The following is a 17,728-nucleotide window of genomic DNA, read 5'->3' as shown; positions in this document are numbered from 1 at the left end:
ATTATGGATCTGTATATTGTGTAGCTTATGAAACATATTGATCTATAAAACGGCTGGTGAAATTCTTTTGTATAAAGTAGTAATGTGTAATTAAACATACAATTATTATTTATTATTATTTGCATAAGAGGTTATTAAAGTGCTTCTTTCTTCTAGAGGACTGAACGACTGAGCATCTGATGTCTACCCCAAATGCAAGACTCTAATGAACTAGTGATAAGACTCCTTTTGGGTTATGATTTTCTTTGTTAACTGGTTGCATTCACATGTCTCTCTGAAGATATGGAGATTGGTGATCGAAATTCCAAATGCTTTGCGAATATTTGACCAAATTGTACCTTCCTGTTGAACGCTCTCTACTGTGGCGTATGGAACCATAGAAATTTGGAGACATAAATTATGTGAAAATTGAACTGAGCAGCCCCCAGCGTACATCACATTTTCTGTTAGGGGAAACACTCTAGTTTCCACAACAATGAATAGAATTGCATGCAGGTACATAGAGAAATGGAAAGGGATGAACTAAGGGGAATTTTGTTACATAAAAAAGCTTCAAAATATGAAAGGGTAATTAGAAAATGCTGAATTTCTTTCTGGCAGCAGAGCCAAGAAAAGAGAGAAAAATAAAATAAGCCGAAATTCTTTAGAGAATGCATTAGAATTCCTACTATTGTTATGAGGATTTTATTATTTCTTGAAGGGAAATTAGCCCTTCAACTTATTAATCTGGTGTTCATCTCCTGTTTACTAGACACATAAAACAGCACAAAAGGAAGATAAAAAAAAAAAAATGAAAGTCCAAGCATGCAAAAGTTATGCATGTCTGTACGAAATAAGATTAAATCATCTTCTTTTACTTTGCAGAATCCTTCGTCCCATGTATCTGCATCAGAAATGAATAGAAAACAAATCATATTATTTTATCAATGTATTCAAAATGACAAATATAGAAACAAATAGTAATAAATATTATCATTACCTTCCGAGCATCATAAGTGTAGCTTGAGGATTAGTCCCAGGAGAGAAATTGAAGGTAGAACCATCTATAACCCTAAGGCTATCCACACCAAAGACCTTGTAATCTCGATCGACAACCTTTCCAACTTGACAGCCTCCATGATAATGCCAAATAGTCCTAACAGTATCTATGCAGAACTGTTCTAAGGAAACTGGCATGCTCGTCCCTGTTATCATGTTTAGAAGATCTTGTGTTGTTGTGTTGCTGTAACGGAATCTCGAGTATGATTTGGAATTCACGACGTTGATGATGGTTTTCATGCCTTGGACGCACTTCCTTAAGTCCTCAGGCGCCTGAAAGTAGTTGAACCTGACCCTTGGGTTGTCACTCACATTTGTGCTTCGAAGCTCAAGGTAGCCCTTTGAGATTGGACCATCAACCTTCTCCACAATATTGGCAAGATTTGTTGGAGAATTAGTTATGGTGTCTCGGAATGCTCTAAAGCTTTCTCCATCCTGAAATTACAACCCAAGTCAAACGGTAGAATCTCTCAAACACATTCGAGTTGATTTAACTTTTTATAAACTAACATTGTGTTAATGAGAGTGTAGCAATGGGTAAAAACCTGATTGAAGTTTGTAGTAAAGTGATTGGTAAGAGTTTGAGCACCAGCAAGGGCAGAATAATCAAACCCACTGGAAGATTCTATATAACTACCAAATTTGGTGATACCCACAATTGCATTGATTGTGAACTCAAGAGGCGTAGGAGAAGGAATTATGAGAGAGTTTAATGGATTATCAGCCATCCCTTGGCCAACCATGGCCTGGTTTAGCACCACCTGGATACCGAGTGGCTCCAGCTGAGGGACGGGCCCAATACCACTTAGCAATAACAATTGTGGACTGCCAATTGCACCTGCTGATAAAATTATCTCACTCGTTGACCCATTTTTCAGTAAAGCCGTGTGCCTTACTGCTTTGTCATCGTAAAAGATAACCCCCTGAGCTTGCGGTCTCGAGCCCTCTGCCATAGCAATATATTTTAATTAAAAAAGAAATGAAAAGTTAGCATTTTGAATGTTGTAATGCCAGCGAAGACGTCTTGATCATATATATGAATACAACAAACTCGTAATTAATTAGGTTACATTTTACAATTTTAAATTTAGTATAAATTGTGTAATAGGATTAATTTTATAAAGACGAGTGTCATGATTATATTTAAATTTTATGAAATTGTAATTGGATTACTAATTTGTTAATAGTGAATTTAAAGTACCTAAATAAAATAGTGAATTTTAAATCCATCTTCTTATATTATTTCAAATACATATGAGTAATACATCTTAACTAGTGTTGATATAATCTTCAAATTCATCCTCTGAACACAGTTTATTTAATACATCAAATTAAATTCACTCTCCATATTTACAAACATAGTACAAATTAAATTTGTGAGATTTTTTTTCAAAAAAATTGAGTAAAATCTAACCTTTTGATCACTAAAAGTTTTCATGATTTTTTATGATATAATACTTTTAAAAGCTCCTAAACTATTTTAAAAAAATTAATTAAGTTATTATTTTTTATTAGGTTTGATCAATTTTTTTTTTATAATTAAGAGAAGAGGGATTCGAATCTTACTCTTTAGGTGAGAGATCGTGCAACAATTAATGAACTAAATGTTTGGGTACGAGTTTAATAAGTTTTTATATTTTTATTTTAGATTAAATAAGCTTTTATAATTAATAATTAACTAATTGTTATTAGTCAAAAAATCATTAGTTATTTTATGTCTACGACCTTGATTATAGGAAGGGTGAAAAATATCAAATGACCATGTTATCATGCCACATCACTATCCATAACATGTTAACATGTCGCATCAACACCATGCGGTATACAATGACAATACTTAGTGAATTATTAGTTATAAGAACTTATTTGATTTAAAATAAAAATATAAATTTTTTTTTAAATTTTTTTAAATAATTCAAAAAAAAAAATTAATGCAATTTGATCACCATCTTTAAGCACTAACTAAATACGTTGATGACATTTGACATAACTCTTTTATTTTTATATGGCCAATGACAGATGAAGCATTCTAATAGAATTTCTAACAGTGTCTAACAGCAACCAACAATTGAAAAAAAATAATATTCATTTTGTTTTAATTTAATTGTCACAATTGACTCTGATAAAAAATTTGAACTTCAAATCTTTATTGTTTTTAATATTTTAAATAATTAAATTTAACAAAATATAAAAAATTACTTCATTAAGAGTTTTTTTAAAATATAATTTTCCATATTTTTATTAATCATAAATACAAAATAATAAGAGGCCAAAGTTTTCAATTTAATTTGTCGAACAAAAATTAAAATGTAGACAAATATTTTGGGACAAATTAAGGAAGTTTTAGTGAATAAATTGTATTTTTTTTAAAAGAAAATGTAGTTGACCAAAAAAGAAAGCACGGAAATTTTTAATGTTGACTGTGCTAACTAAACATTAAAGTTTTCCATTGTGATTGCTTCAGCAAATAAGCTTATAGGATTCTACGAAAAATAACGGATTTAATTACCTTTTCTGGTAAACGTGATCTTGTGCACAACAGCATGTAAATAAACCTTAATCCTCTTAGGATCAGCATACTCAAGCAAATCAGCTGCAGTGTGTCTATTTCCATTTCTATCCAAAATACTTCCAACAGCTTTAGTCCCATTAATGTGATCATATGTAAACCCATTATATGGCAAAACCCCAGCCTCAAGCAGCCCATCTCTCACTGCAGATTGCCACTGCGACACAATTGGCTTGTGCACCAACTTCCTTTCAACCCACCCGTAAGAATCACTTGCTAATGCTTCATCCATTCCATTTTGCTTTAGGAAGAATGTTTCTGCGTGCGAGTAAATCCCTGCGTTAATCACTGTTCCACCGCCAAGCGCGCGTGGTCGATGGTTAGGAACTCCATCCTCGGAGATGAATGCTTCGGAGAATGAATCGGGAGAGTTGTCTGTAACAGTAGACAAAAAGTTCTCTGTTCTTATCTTGGTCGTGTTTAGATATGGAGATCCCCCTCTTTCCAAGACTAGAACGTTTGCATTTCGAGACAGGGTTGCAGCCAATGGACAGCCAGCGGTTCCCCCACCGATGATTATGTAGTCGTAGAATGAAACTGCTGGAGCAGAGGTTGCTTCTTGGATAAAGCTGAAATTAGGAGCTGCAAATGAGATTTTGAGTTAATATTTAATTTTTATTAACCTTTAAAATTTAAATTTCGTATTTGTAATTTTTAAAAATATTTTAAATTTATCCATTTTAACCATCAGTCATTAAAATTCGACGATGTATCAATATCACATGAATATCTATGTGAATGTTCACATAGTAAAAATATGTGGATTCGGACACTTGAATATGTTCGCGAGCTAAAAAGTGAATCCATATGACTTTTTAAATTAAGATTTATATTACATATACCTTACATGATGTTGAGGTAGCATATTTCATTGATTGTTAATGTATTTCAAATCTATCTAGTCTCTACCTCCTAAATACGTATAAAACTATCACAAAAAGAAAAAAAAACCACCTAAGTGTTAAAATGGAGTAAATTCCTCTAATGATTTATGAATTTTATGTACTATTTTATTTTTATTAACATTTAAAATTCAAAATTTTTATTTATAATTTTTAAAAATATTTTAAATTCATTTGTTACAACTATTGTCATTTGTTGCAACTGTTGTCATTAAAATTTGACAAAATTTGTTATTTAAGTATCACGTGGACGTCTACGTGTCAAAAATGAATGAATCCAAAATTTTGGATGTCCACATGAGAAAAAACTGAACTCATTCACCTTTTTGAATTGAGTTTTATGCTATGTGAATGTCTACATGGCATTAAAGTGACATATTTCATTGATTTTTAACTGTGATCAATGAAATAGATGGATTTAAAACACTTTTAGAAAGTCATAAAACAAAAAAATTTAATTTTCAAAATTACAAATAAAAAATTAAATATCACACAAATTAAGATCAGCAAGAATTGATATATTTTATTTGTTATAATAAAAATTCAATTTAAAAATGTCAAAAATAAAACTATAAGAAGAGATTTATAAAATAAAAGAAATTATCTCAAAAGAAAATAAATACTACATATGAACCTAAATCGAAGTCTTCAAAATGAGATGCTTATATAGATAAAAACTAGAGTACCTTTTTCTCCATAGCTGAAGCCATGGAAAGCAAATTCAACTGCAATAACAAGTGCAAGAAACCTCCATGAGGGCCAGGAGTACTTCAAACCCATATTTTTCCTATAACTTGTGCTCCAAAGAGCTCTTGGAACTAAAATCCATCTAAATACAAAAAACTACAAGCTCTCTTATAATAAGGTGTCGATTGCACTTGATCACTATAAGCCTACACTTATATTTTTTGGTATAACAGGTTTAACCTAGACCCTTAGGCTCGGTCAAATATAATTCAAGTTTGGATATAAATTTTTAGGTGTGAGTTCGGCTCAATCATAATATTAATATAAAAATAAATAATATTTTTTATGTTTTATATTGATGTTTACTTTTCAAATGGCATAAAAGTTATATGACTTGGATAGTTTGTTCTTTACTTCACAACTATTAGACTCAAATATAATGTAAAAGCGGAGGGACTCACACCTAAAGCCAAGATATGATTTTACTTTTTCTTTTTTTAGGTTGGTACTCCATAATTCCATATAGAGCGAAATCCTATCCTAGCTAAGCGGGTGCCATGGTATTTCCACCGTGTAGAGTCCCCCCTCTGTTAGGTTTGCAGTTTGCTTGTATGATTTGTTTCTTTTATTTTATTTTTAGGGGTGAGCAAAATTAATACAGATCAATTATTCATTTAAATCAAATGCGAGTTGGGTAAAATAGTTTGATCTAATTAATCTATTAGACCAATTGGCTCAAAATGTTTGATCCAAAATAATTGATATGTTTTATTTGTTATAACAAAAAATCAATTTAAAAATGTCAAACTAAAACTACAAGAAGAGATTTATAAAATAAAAGAAATTATCTCATGGTAACATCAATTCATATATATCATATATGTATGCACAAGAAAATAAATACTACTTATGAACCTAAATCCAAGTTGTTTTCAAAATGAGAGGCTTATATAAATAAAAACTAGAGTACCTTTTTCTCCATAGCTGAAGCCATGGAAAGCAAATTTAACTACAAAAACAAGTGCAAGAAACCTCCATGAGAGCCAGGAGTACTTGAAACCCATATTTTTCCTAGAACTTGTGCTCCAAAGAGCTCTTGGAACTAAAATCCATCTAAATACAAACAACTAGCTCTCTCATAATAACGTGTCAATTGCATTTAATCACTATAAGCCTACACTTATATTTTTTGGTATAATACATGTTCAAGTACTACTTTTTGTCCCACGTCATTAATATATCAATGCATTTTTATTTTGTTTATTAAAAAATCCCAATGGTTTTGCTGATGTGTAGAGGTGTCGAAGGGGATTGGGCTATCAAACCTAGGCCCCTAGGTTCAGCCTAATTTAATTTAAGATTGGATATAAATTTTTAGGTGTGAGTTCGGCTCAATCATAATATTTATAAATAAATAATATTTTTTATGTTTAAATTGATGTTTACTTTTTAAATGACATAAAAGTTACATGAATAGGATATTTTATTTTTGTTCTTTACTTCACAACTATTGCACTCAAAAAATGTAAAAGCTGAGGGATTCACCCAAGCCAAGATATGAATTTACATTTTCCTTTTTAGGTTGGTACTCCATAATTCCATATAAAGCAAAACTCTATCCTCGCGGAATGGTGGTGCGGGGTGCCATGGCTATTACTGTATAAAGTTCGATGCCCCCCCCCCTCTCTAGTTAGGTTTGCAGTTTGCTTGCTTGTTTTGTTTTCCTGTATTTTTTACCAAAATTACACCATGAATACAGTCAGCTTAAGTTAATGGGTGATATGATAAATGCAAAGTTTAACTTTATCATGGATTAACATTGTTTGATATATCAACACCATCTCAATGACACATCAATATCATTAATGGTTAATTTGGATGGAATTAGATGTAGAGACCTAATTGCATAAAATCTCAAAATATAAAGACTAAATTAACTAGTTTTGAAATAGATGGATTAAATTGACGAAAAACTTATAGTATAAGGACCTGTGGGATTCGTTGACTCTTAAATTACATTGAATGCACCATTATATGCTTAGTAGAAAATAGGCATATGTTGCATTAATCCTACACTGCTTTATTGAACAAGTGTAATAGAAATAAAATCAACAGAAGTTAATTTTTATTGCTGATAAGTACCCTAAGGGCACTTCTTAAGGTATTCATGCATTTTAAGTAATTTTTTCATCCAACTTTATTCAATATCATCAATTAAAATAAAAATAAAACTCAAAATACCACTTTACTTGTTTGTAAAACCCTATATTATAAAAATTAATTTAATTTCAAAACTCTTTAAGTCCTATATGATAAATTAAAATCGATAAATTACAAAAAACCGCATTAATTTTTTTTATTTTTTTGTTATAATCAAAGACAGTGGTACAAATGATATGAATACAACGCTATTTGAAATTAGTAATTTAGTTAAAATCTTTGATTTAATTATCTAAGATGTAATCTTTACTACTTAATTTCACCCATATACAAATTAGAAAGGTTATATTGTTTGTTACATTTAGATATGATCAAGAAAATTAGGAGTGAAAGCCTAAACTTTCGTTAAAACGTTTATTATTACCACTTGGCCTTCAGCCAAATAATTTTACTTTGTAGATGGTTCAGTCTACAATGCCATTAATTAGTAGTGGCAGCAAAAGGGAAAAAAACCAATCTTGTTCGGAGAAAAGATAGAAGAAGGAGAAGAAAAATGAAGGGAAATTGATAAATGGTTTGTAGAGAGAGAGAGAAGGGGAGAGGGGAAAGGAGAGAGGAAGAGAAAGGAGTAGTAATGGTAAATGACTTTTTTTGGTCATATACAGATTAGCCTAATGCTGCAAAAGGACTTCAGATCCTCTTTCAGTACTCTTAAATTATGGAGCTCTTTGGCCTCGATCCCTTAGCTTTCCTTAAGATTATTATGGCTGTTTTGCTTCAGCTATGGATAGTTACTTCACTACATGATGCTGGCTGGTTGGAGATATTAGCAACTGCCTACTTCTTATTGGTGTATTTTCAAAATCAAAGGTTATATAACAAAAGCTATCTCACCTCAAAAGTTATGTTATATAAAGTGATATAGTATGACTATTGGATTGTAAGTAGGTTTCACGTGAATGGTTATGTCTTTTGGTAAAATGACATTCAAAGGTTATGAGACAAATTGAAAAAATACCATAGCTCACAAGTTTAAATATGAAAAGTTATTATTTCAAATTATAACTCAAAGATTATGTTTTATAGAATAAATGGTTGTCCTTTATAAGGTGATTATTGAAATAATACCTTTATTCAAAAGTTGTGTCTTGCAAAATGTAAAGATGTCTTTTAAACAAAGTGGTGCCTTAATAAAAGAGTTGTGTCCTTGAAGAAGAAATACTTGTAAGATTATATAAAGGGCTTGTTGTTAACCATTTGACACATCAAATCAAAAACAAAACAAGACAAAAAACATTAAGAGTAAGAAGAGTGTTGTATTTTATTAACTTAAACACTTAAGTTTGCATCAACTAGAAAAACGTCTAAAATCCTTATAATCTACTTGCTGCAGAAAGTAGGCTCTAACTTTTTTCTAAAAGTAGACTCTAACACTGAACAACATTACAAACCCTCGAGTGTATCTAGTGGCATACTCTTGTAAAGTGCAAGAAGAAGTTAGACGTTAGCTTCATGGTATCCTTAAGGTTATTCGCATTATTCTCCTTTGCATAGTAAGTGGTGGGGGTAGAATAATTCTTAAAGATAGCGTCTATTGAAAGCCTTGCCTAGAAGTCAATTTTGTTGATTCCTTAAATTTCATTTAAAGCCCATTTGCATGAACATTTTTAAGACTTATATTCATAGTGTTGGAATTCAAAATGGCTTCACTTAAAGATATGGCTACCAATATTGTCAAGTTAGATCGCTTTAAAGGAGGAAACTTTATTCGATGGTAGAAAAAGATGCATTTCCTCCTTACAACTCTCAATGTCTCTTATGTTTTAGATACACCAAGACTAGATGAAGAAGGTGCTGAAAATCAGTGAATCAAACTCATTTAAGGCGAAAATAGGATAATGATAACTACATACGCATGGGACACATTCTTAATGGAATGTCGAATGCATTGTTCGATGTGTACCAAAATAAAGCTTGTGCAAAACAACTTTGGGACAAATTGAAAGTACGATACATGGCTGAAGATGCAAGTAGCAAGAAATTTCTAGTTAGTTCTTTTCAATAACTATAAAATGGTTGATAATTGTTTTGTTATGGAGTAATTACATGAGCTTGAACGTATCCTAAACAACTTTTAGCAATATGGTCTTAAAATGACAAAGCTGTTGTGGTATCTTCAATAAGTGATAAGCTTCCCCTCTCATGGGAAGACACTAAGGAAACTCTAAAACATAAAAAAGAATAAATGTCTCTCAAGGACCTTGGTAATCATCTTCAAATAGAAGAAGATTATCGCAAACAAGAAAAAGAAAAAGATTCTAATGAAAAGAATCTTGAGACTTTGAAGGTCTATGTGGTGGAACACAAACCATCAAACAAGTTGGCCTCCCATAACAAAAGAAAACATTATGTGGGTATGAATGGAAAAAATCCTAAGATAAAAAAAAAACAAAAAAAGACCATGTTTGCATTGTAATAAGCTTGGACACTTTAAGGTAGAATGTAAACTTTTGAAAAATAAGACGTAAAGCATGAACAACAACAAATTTATGGTTATGTTTTTTAGGCCAATCTTCTCTAAGATGGTGGAGCTTGATGAATTGACACTGGTGCAACTAATTATGTATGCAATGACAAGAGTTTTTTCAAGACTTTGGACGTAGTTAATGATGAAACCATGCTATACATGGGAAATTCCTCCATTACACAAGTGAAAAGAAAAGGTATCGTAGAGCTTATGTTTACTTATGGAAAAATAGTTGTACTACACAATGTCTATTATGTACTGAAAGTTAGAAAGAATCTTGTGTTTAGTGGTTTATTGATTAAGTATGGCTTCAAATTAGTATTTGAAGCAGATAACTTTATCTTTACAAAGGGTGGATAATATGTGAGAAATGGATATTTTTGTGGAAACATGTTCAAACTTAATATTAATAAGAACATTACTAGTTCTACTTATATTGATGCCTCATTTAATGTTCATGATAGTAAAGTAACTTTATCTAATTTATGGCATAATAAATTAAGTTATGTTCATTATAGAAGAATGCATGAGATGGCTAAATTAGAGTTAATACCCAGTCTTGATGTAAATAATTATATGTGCAAGACATGCATGGCTAGTAAATTCACAAGAAGCTCGTTTCCTAAAGTAGAAAGAAACTCTAAATTACTTGCAATAATACATTTTGAAGTTTGTGACAAGCATAGTACTCTATCTACTGGTGGAAAGAAATACTTCATAACATTTATAGATGACTTTTCTAGATATTGCTATATTTACTTATTTCATACTAAAGATGAAGGAATGGAGAATTCAAAATTTATAAAAATAAAATTGAATTACATTGTGAATTGCTTATCAAATGTTTACAGAGTGATAGATAAGGTGAATATTATGATTCTAAGTATTTTGAGTCCACTAGTATTATCCATGAGATTACAACTCCATACATACCAAAACAAAATGGCATAGTGAAAAATAAAAATCGAGTTCTTATAGAAATGGTCAATGCTTTGCTTTTTAATTTAGGTTTGGGAAAAAGATTTTGGGACAAAGCCTTATTAATGGCTTGTCATATACTAAATAAAATCCCAAACAAAAGGACTAAAACTACTCTTTATGAGCTATGGAAAGGAAGAAATCTAAACCTTCATTATTTAAGAGTTTGGGAATGTCGAGCCATAGTAAGAGTTTAAGAACCAAAGAAAAGGAAATTGGGTGAAAGAGGAATTGAATGTATATTTATATGATATGTTAAACACAGTAAAGCATATTATTTTATGGTGATAGAGCCCAATGATTCATATTCTATTAATATAGCCATAGAATCAAAAGATGTTATTTTTGATGAAACAAGGTTCCATTCAATACCAAGATCCAAAGAACTAGTAACAGAAAGTGATAAACTTTCAAAAAATGGTGAGGAAACTATTGAGCTTTGAAAAAGTAAAAAAATTAAAAAAACAAAGACATATGAATATGATTTCCTTATGTACTTAGTAGAAGGTATAAGAAATGAAACATGTGAATACTTATCTTACTACTTTAATGAACAAGTGGAAGGTGATTCTCAAACTTAAGAGGATGCAATGAAGTCTCGAGATGTTTCATTTTGGAGAGAAGCAATACAAGATGTAATGGACTTGATAATGGGAAACAAAACTTGAAAGTTGATAGACTTTTAACTGGGTTCCAAACCAATAGACTGTAAGTGGATTTTCAAAAAGAAAATTAATGTTGATGGAATCATGTATAAGTTTAAAGCAAGGCTAGTTGCAAAAGGCTTTAAACAAAAGAAAGGTATTGATTATTTTGATACATATGCACTGGTAGTAAGAATAACTACAATTAGAGTGTTTATAGCACTTGCATCTATACATAAGATGGTAATTCACTAGATGGATGTTAAAACAACAATTCCAAATGATGAATTAAATAAAGAGATGTCTATAGAACAACCTGAAAGGTTTGTCTTTTGTAATCAAGAAAGGAAAGTGTGTAAGCTTATAAAGTCCTTGTATGGATCAAAACAAGTGCCTAAATAATGCCATCAAAAGTTTGATGAAGTTGTGTTAGGTAATGGTTACAAGATCAATCAATCTGACAAATGTGTCTATAGTAAGTTTTATAATGGTACTAATTTAAAACAAGTGGAGGACACAAAAAGGTGTTTGTCAAAGGATTTTGACATGAAAGATATAGGTGTGGCAAATGTTATTTTTAGTATAAGAATAATGAGAAACAATAATGGCATAACATTGTCTCAATCTTATTACATTGAAAAGATTGTAATGAAGTATGGTAACTCAGATTGTATGCCAATGTCTACACCTTATGATTCTAATCTAAAGCTAGTATCTAACAAAGACAAGCCAATAGTACAAAATGAATATACAAAAGTGATTGTATGCCTAAGGTATGCTATGGTCTGTACAAGGCCTGATTTTGCTTTTACGGTTGGTCAGTTTACAAGTAATCCAAGTAAAGAACATTGGTATGCTGTTTATAGAGTTCTAAGATACCTAAAGAGTACAAAGAATTATGGCATTTGTTATTTAGGTTTTCCTTCAGTTTTAGAAGGGTATACAAATGCTAGTTGGAACTCAAACAGAACAGATCATACATTTACGACTGGTTGGATTTTTACAATTGGTGAGGGTGTTGTTTTTTGGAGTAAACTCCACCATGGAGGCTAAATTTATAACTTTAGCATTTATCACCTAAGGAGCAAAATGGTTAAGAGATTTACTATATGAAATTTCGTTGTAGTCTAAACCAATGATATCAATATTGAAATATTGTGACAATGAAGCAACGATATCAAAAGCATATAATTAAACATATAAAGGAAAGAGTCGATATATTGAACTTCGATATAGCATTGTAAGACAAAGAAATAGTGATGGTATAATCACTATAAGTTATGTGAGGTCTTATGAAATTTAACAGATCGGTTTACCAAAAGTCTTAAAAAAGACTTGGTAATACAAACCTTAAGAGCGATGGGTCACAAGCCTATCAACTAAATCAACAATGGTGGGAGCTCAGTTTGACGCTTGTGGCCAACTTGTAAGTCTTAGGTATTGACCATTCTATCACATGGATGATTGCAAGCACTAATTTATATTTTCTATCCCAAAGATGTATAGTGTTTAGTCCTTATAATGTGTAAGATAAGGTTAAATAAAAATTCTTAATAGACCCATAACATGTATATGTTGAAGTACTATAATTAAGGGGTACTTTGGATAAGGGTTACCTATGTGAGTGGAAGTGTGGCCACTTCTAAGAGCTAAAGGCTTGACTCTGGCAACACTCATGAATGGATGCCAAACATAAGGCTATCAAATGTGTTAGGAAAACTAGATACAAAGTGAGCAAGGAAGCTTGTGTGTGCTTAGTAGCCCGACTAGTCAAATGAATAATCGATGGTTTAATACTTGGTCAACCACTCAATTCAGGCTAGAACCAACCACACTCACTAAGTGAAGGTTCAAATCTATAGGATACCTTCATTTATACATAAGGTTCCCAAAGTTGTTGGGGTTTGGAAATTTTAAAAATGCTGAGGGATTGTTAGTGTGTTTTCAAAATCAAAAGTTATATCACATAATGAAAAGCTATCTTAGCTCAAAAGTTATATCACATAAAGTGACATAAGATGATGATTGAATTGTAAGTAGGTTTTCATGTGAATTGTTATACTTCTTGATAAAATGACATCCAAAGGTTATAAGATAAATTGAAAAAACACCATAGCTCAAAAGTTTAAATATAAATAGTTATTGTTTCAAATTATAATTCAAAGATTATATTTTATAGAATGAATGGTTATCTTTTTATGAGGTGATTATTGAAATAATACCTTTATCCAAAGGTTATGCCTTGCAAAATATAAAAATGTTTTTTAAACAAAGTGATGCTTTAATGAAAGGGTTGTGTCTTTGAAGAAAAGATACTTACAAGCCTATATAAAGGGCTTATTGCTAACTATTTTAACACATCAAATAAAAAACAAAATAAAAATGAAAAAATCAAGAGTAAGAAAAGTGTTATGCTCTATTAACATAAACACTTAAGCTCCTATTAACTATAAAAACGTCTAAATTTTTTATAATCTATTTGCTACAAAAAGTAGGCTTTAAGGTTTAACAACTTTACAAACCCTCAAGTGTATTTAGCGGTCTACTCTCGTAAAGTACAAAACAAAGTTAGACGTTGGCTTCATGGTATCTCTAAAGCTATTTGCATTATTCTCCTTTACATACCTAGTGGTGGGGGTAAAATAAGTCTTAAAGATAACATCTATTAAAAGGTTAATCTTGTAGTCAATTTTTTCGATTCCTTAAATTTCATTTAAACCCTATTTGCACCAACACTTCTTTGGCTTTTTCCTCAACCATAATCTCTTCTTACCATCCATGAGCTCAACCACAATCTTGTCTTCTCCACTTTTGTCTACAACCGTTGGCTTGGGATTTTGACTAACTTTTTCATTGGTGTGATTATGTTTGTGACTTTCTAGAAGTATCACCTTGAGCATCATCGTTTCCAAGGGTAGATGGCATGGACATGGATGTCCCAAGTTACATCGACGCCCATTTTGTGACTAATTTTGTAACAAAAGTCATACGGGTGATCTTCTAATTCTTTTTCTACGCACTCTGCCCATTATTTCACAAACCAAATCTCCCTAGTTATTGGGAGTTCATCTACTTATTTATTCAGATTACACTTGATGCAACCTTAGTTTACTTTGAGGGCTAGAAACCTTTCACGTATTTGATACTTTCAACATTTGTTGGGGGTGGAATGCACTCAATGCGGCAATGGCCGACCATTTCATCTTTGAGCACTATGTATTCAAGCCTGACCAAGAGACATATCCTTACTATGGTCCCCTCATAACATAGAATGTCACAATGAGCACCATGATTTCCCAATGATCCCTAGGAGCAAGTTGCAAATGGTGAAGGAGACTACCCTCGAATATTACATGGGCTTAAAATCATATAAATCTTGGAGCCAAGTTATTTACATGTATGTTATGGATAGTATCGTCAGTTCTTTTAGCCGAACAAAGAGGAAGCTCTCTACAAAATATGAATAGTCAGAGTAAAGGTGTGATCTAATATAGTGAATTGCATATCTGGAATGTTGTAGCGCGGTAGGCTAATGCTTGCATGATGTTTGGTTTCAACTCCGATTACAACTTCAAAGAAAAGGCATGATCTAATAATTGAATGCAAAAATCATTTTTTAAAAGAATTGAATATAAAAATTATTAAGATAGAGGTAGTTTAATTTTCACAATATGCAATGAATTGCATGGAGGGACATGAGTTATTATTGGTTATAAAATTGAGAGAAATAGTGGAGAGGAGCAGAAAAGAGAATGTTACTTAAAGTGAATTGAAAATTACACATGTATCATCATCATGCTTTATTTTGTCATGTGTCACTTGCATGCTTCTCCACTTCAAACTGTCACATGTAAAACATGTGATTATTGGACATATATTTTATTAGACACATAAAAGGGAAATGGAACTCGAACCATGCAAGAGTTTACATATGTCTCCTCTGGTGTATTTTCTTTTTTGCTGTTTCTTTTCTCCTAAAATGAAATTATTATGCATGCTTGCGTGAAACTAAATTGGATCATTTTTTTCTACTTTCTAAAATTTTTCATCCCATATATCTGCATCAAAAATTGATAAAAAACAAATCATATTACTATAAATGTACGAAATGATTGATATATTCAAACTTCTAAATATATAAAAAAATGGTAATAAATAATAGCATTACCTTCCAAGCATCATAAGTGTAGCCTGAGGATTAGTCCCAGGGGAGAAATTAAAGGTAGAACCATCTATAACCCTAAGCCTATCTACACCAAGAACCTTGTAATCGCCATCAACAACCTTTCCAACTTGGCACCCTCCATGATAATGCCAAAAGGTCATGACAGTGTGTATGCAGTATTGTTCCAATAAAATTGTAGAATTAGGACGTTGTGGTCTCAGGTTCATCGGAATGCTCGCCATCATGGTTAGAAGATCTTGTATTGTTGTGTTGCTATAACGAAATCTCGAGTATGATTTGGAATTCACGACGCTGATGATGGTTTTCATGCCTTGGACACACTTCCTTAAGTCCTCCGATGCCTGGAAATAGTTAAACTTGACTTTAGGGCTGTCACTCACATTTGTGCTTTGAAGCTCAAGATAACCCTCTGAGATTGGACCGTTAAACTTCTCCACAATAAACCCAAGATTCGTTGGTGAATTATCCATTGCCTCTTGGGATGTCATAAAGCTTTTTCTGACCTGAAAACATAGCCCAACGCAAAAGACAAAATCTCTCAAACTCATTTGAGTTGATTTAACTTATCATATGATCAAAAAACTAATTTCACATTATTAATATTGTGTCAATATGTTTCCAATTCTGAAATGCGAGGGTGAAGTTTATATAATAAGATAATTACTTTCAATTATCTAACTCAAAATCACATGTAAAAAAATAAATAAATAAACAAAATATCAAGTGAGAGTATAGCAATGGGTAAAAACCTTATTGAAGTTGGCAGGACTTTGAGCGACGAAAAGGGCAGACAAACCAAATCCACTGGCAGCTTCAATATAATTATTCAATTTGGTGATGCCCACAATTACAGCGAGTGAGAGCTCAACGGGCACAGGAGACGGAATGATGAGACCGTTTAATGGATTGTCAGCCATTCCTTGACCCACAATAGTATGGTTCAGCACCACCTGAATACCAAGCGCCTCCAGCTGAGGGGCGGGCCCAATACCGCTCAACATTAACAACTGTGGACTTCCAATTGCTCCTGCTGATGAAATTACCTCACTCCTGGACTTATTTTTCAAGAAAGCCGTGTGCCTTACTCCTTTGGCATCGTAGAAGATCACGCCCTGAGCTTTCGGTCTCGATCCAACTGCCATAACAGAATATTGTAGTCAGTCTGACGAAAATGAAATGGAAAGCTAATTAGGGCATGCATTCTGAAATTGCATTGCCAATGTACATGCCTTCATCCCATATATGAATACGACAAACTGTTAATTTAAGAATCTTAAGGCTGCATTTGACGATTCTAAATTTATATCACTTGAATGCTTGATTGGCATTCCACAGAACCTTTTCATTCTAGTGTGGCCAATGATGACGAAACATTTTAATAGCAGTCAGCAAGTAACCATCAATTGTAAAATATAATCACTAATTTTGTCTTTGTTAACTTATTATAGTTTTTTTTTATATAATTAAAGGAAGAGGGATTTGAAAATGGGATAATACACCAATCAATGAGTCAAATGCTCGAATGCAGTTAAATTATCATAATTGACTTTACTCTATTTAAAATTTTCAATTTTACTTAAAATGTGAGTATCAAAGTATGTAAGGAAAAAGGAAAGCACGGACTTTTTAGTGGCCAAAAATGAAAGTTTTCCATTTTGTTTGCTTATACACAAAACCAAAACTTAAGTGCAGGGAACAAATTCAGCACAAGAGAAAAATGATTTTAAGTAGATAAGGTTATTGGTATAATGTCTGATAAAACTGTTAAATTATTTTAAAAAATTTAAATAAATCCTTCTATTTTTATTATTTTCAATTAAGTTCAAAAAATAATATTTATAATTAATGGCTGATTAATTGTCATTAATTAAAAAACTTTCACTATGTTAATGTGATGGTGAAAATGACATGTGGTCATATTATTATGTTACATCATTAATTATTATGACATATTATCATGTCACGTCAATGTCATTAAAAAACGACAAATAATATTTTGGTTAAATCAATAATTAATTATAAGACTTATTTGATTAA

General features: G+C 31.6%; 2 protein-coding genes and 1 pseudogene across 3 annotated transcripts in view; 1 reads left to right on the top strand and 2 right to left on the bottom strand.

Moving 5' to 3' along the window:
• Positions 1-20: 20 nt before the first annotated feature.
• Positions 21-5,343, bottom strand: LOC110415589 (protein HOTHEAD-like). The gene is made up of 5 exons (XM_021427288.2): positions 5,196-5,343; positions 3,548-4,189; positions 1,584-1,984; positions 980-1,473; positions 21-883 (listed from the first exon to the last, which is right to left on the bottom strand). The coding sequence occupies exons 1-5, from the start codon at positions 5,287-5,289 to the stop codon at positions 844-846; spliced, it is 1,671 nt and encodes a 556-aa protein (XP_021282963.1). The 5' UTR covers positions 5,290-5,343; the 3' UTR covers positions 21-843.
• Positions 5,344-7,990: 2,647 nt separating this feature from the next.
• LOC110414833 (sphingolipid delta(4)-desaturase DES1-like pseudogene) lies at positions 7,991-14,972 on the top strand (annotated as a pseudogene).
• Positions 14,973-15,598: 626 nt separating this feature from the next.
• The window catches only part of LOC110415592 (protein HOTHEAD-like), a 24,701-nt gene continuing 22,571 nt past the window's right edge, over positions 15,599-17,728 (bottom strand). Inside the window, exons 3-4 of one of the 2 annotated variants that reach the window (XM_089783329.1) lie at positions 16,441-16,826; positions 15,599-16,194 (exon numbers count right to left, since the gene is read on the bottom strand). In XM_089783329.1, coding sequence (XP_089639455.1) covers positions 15,670-16,194; positions 16,441-16,826 — 911 coding nt within the window. In that variant the 3' untranslated portion in view covers positions 15,599-15,669. The remainder of the gene's footprint in view (positions 16,195-16,440; positions 16,827-17,728) is intronic. The other variant, XM_089783328.1, reaches the window with a different exon arrangement.

Source organism: Theobroma umbraticum, unplaced genomic scaffold, assembly GCF_002168275.2.
Source record: "Theobroma umbraticum cultivar Fairchild unplaced genomic scaffold, ASM216827v3 scaffold_147.0, whole genome shotgun sequence".
In the NCBI taxonomy this organism is placed as follows: domain Eukaryota; kingdom Viridiplantae; phylum Streptophyta; class Magnoliopsida; order Malvales; family Malvaceae; genus Theobroma; species Theobroma umbraticum.
Note: the sequence above shows the minus strand (reverse complement) of the source record. Positions and strands in the feature narration are given on the sequence as shown.

What these genes read in the sequence shown, in the direction of transcription:
- LOC110415589 (XM_021427288.2), bottom strand. Translation starts at nt 5,289, where the DNA reads ATGGGTTTGAAGTACTCCTGGCCCTCATGGAGGTTTCTTGCACTTGTT. An exon ending in GATCACGTTTACCAGAAAAG is followed by an intron (nt 1,985 to 3,547) that starts GTAATTAAATCC and finishes TTGCTATGGCAG; the next exon opens with AGGGCTCGAGACCGCAAGCT. An exon ending in TTACTACAAACTTCAATCAG is followed by an intron (nt 1,474 to 1,583) that starts GTTTTTACCCAT and finishes TTGTAATTTCAG; the next exon opens with GATGGAGAAAGCTTTAGAGC.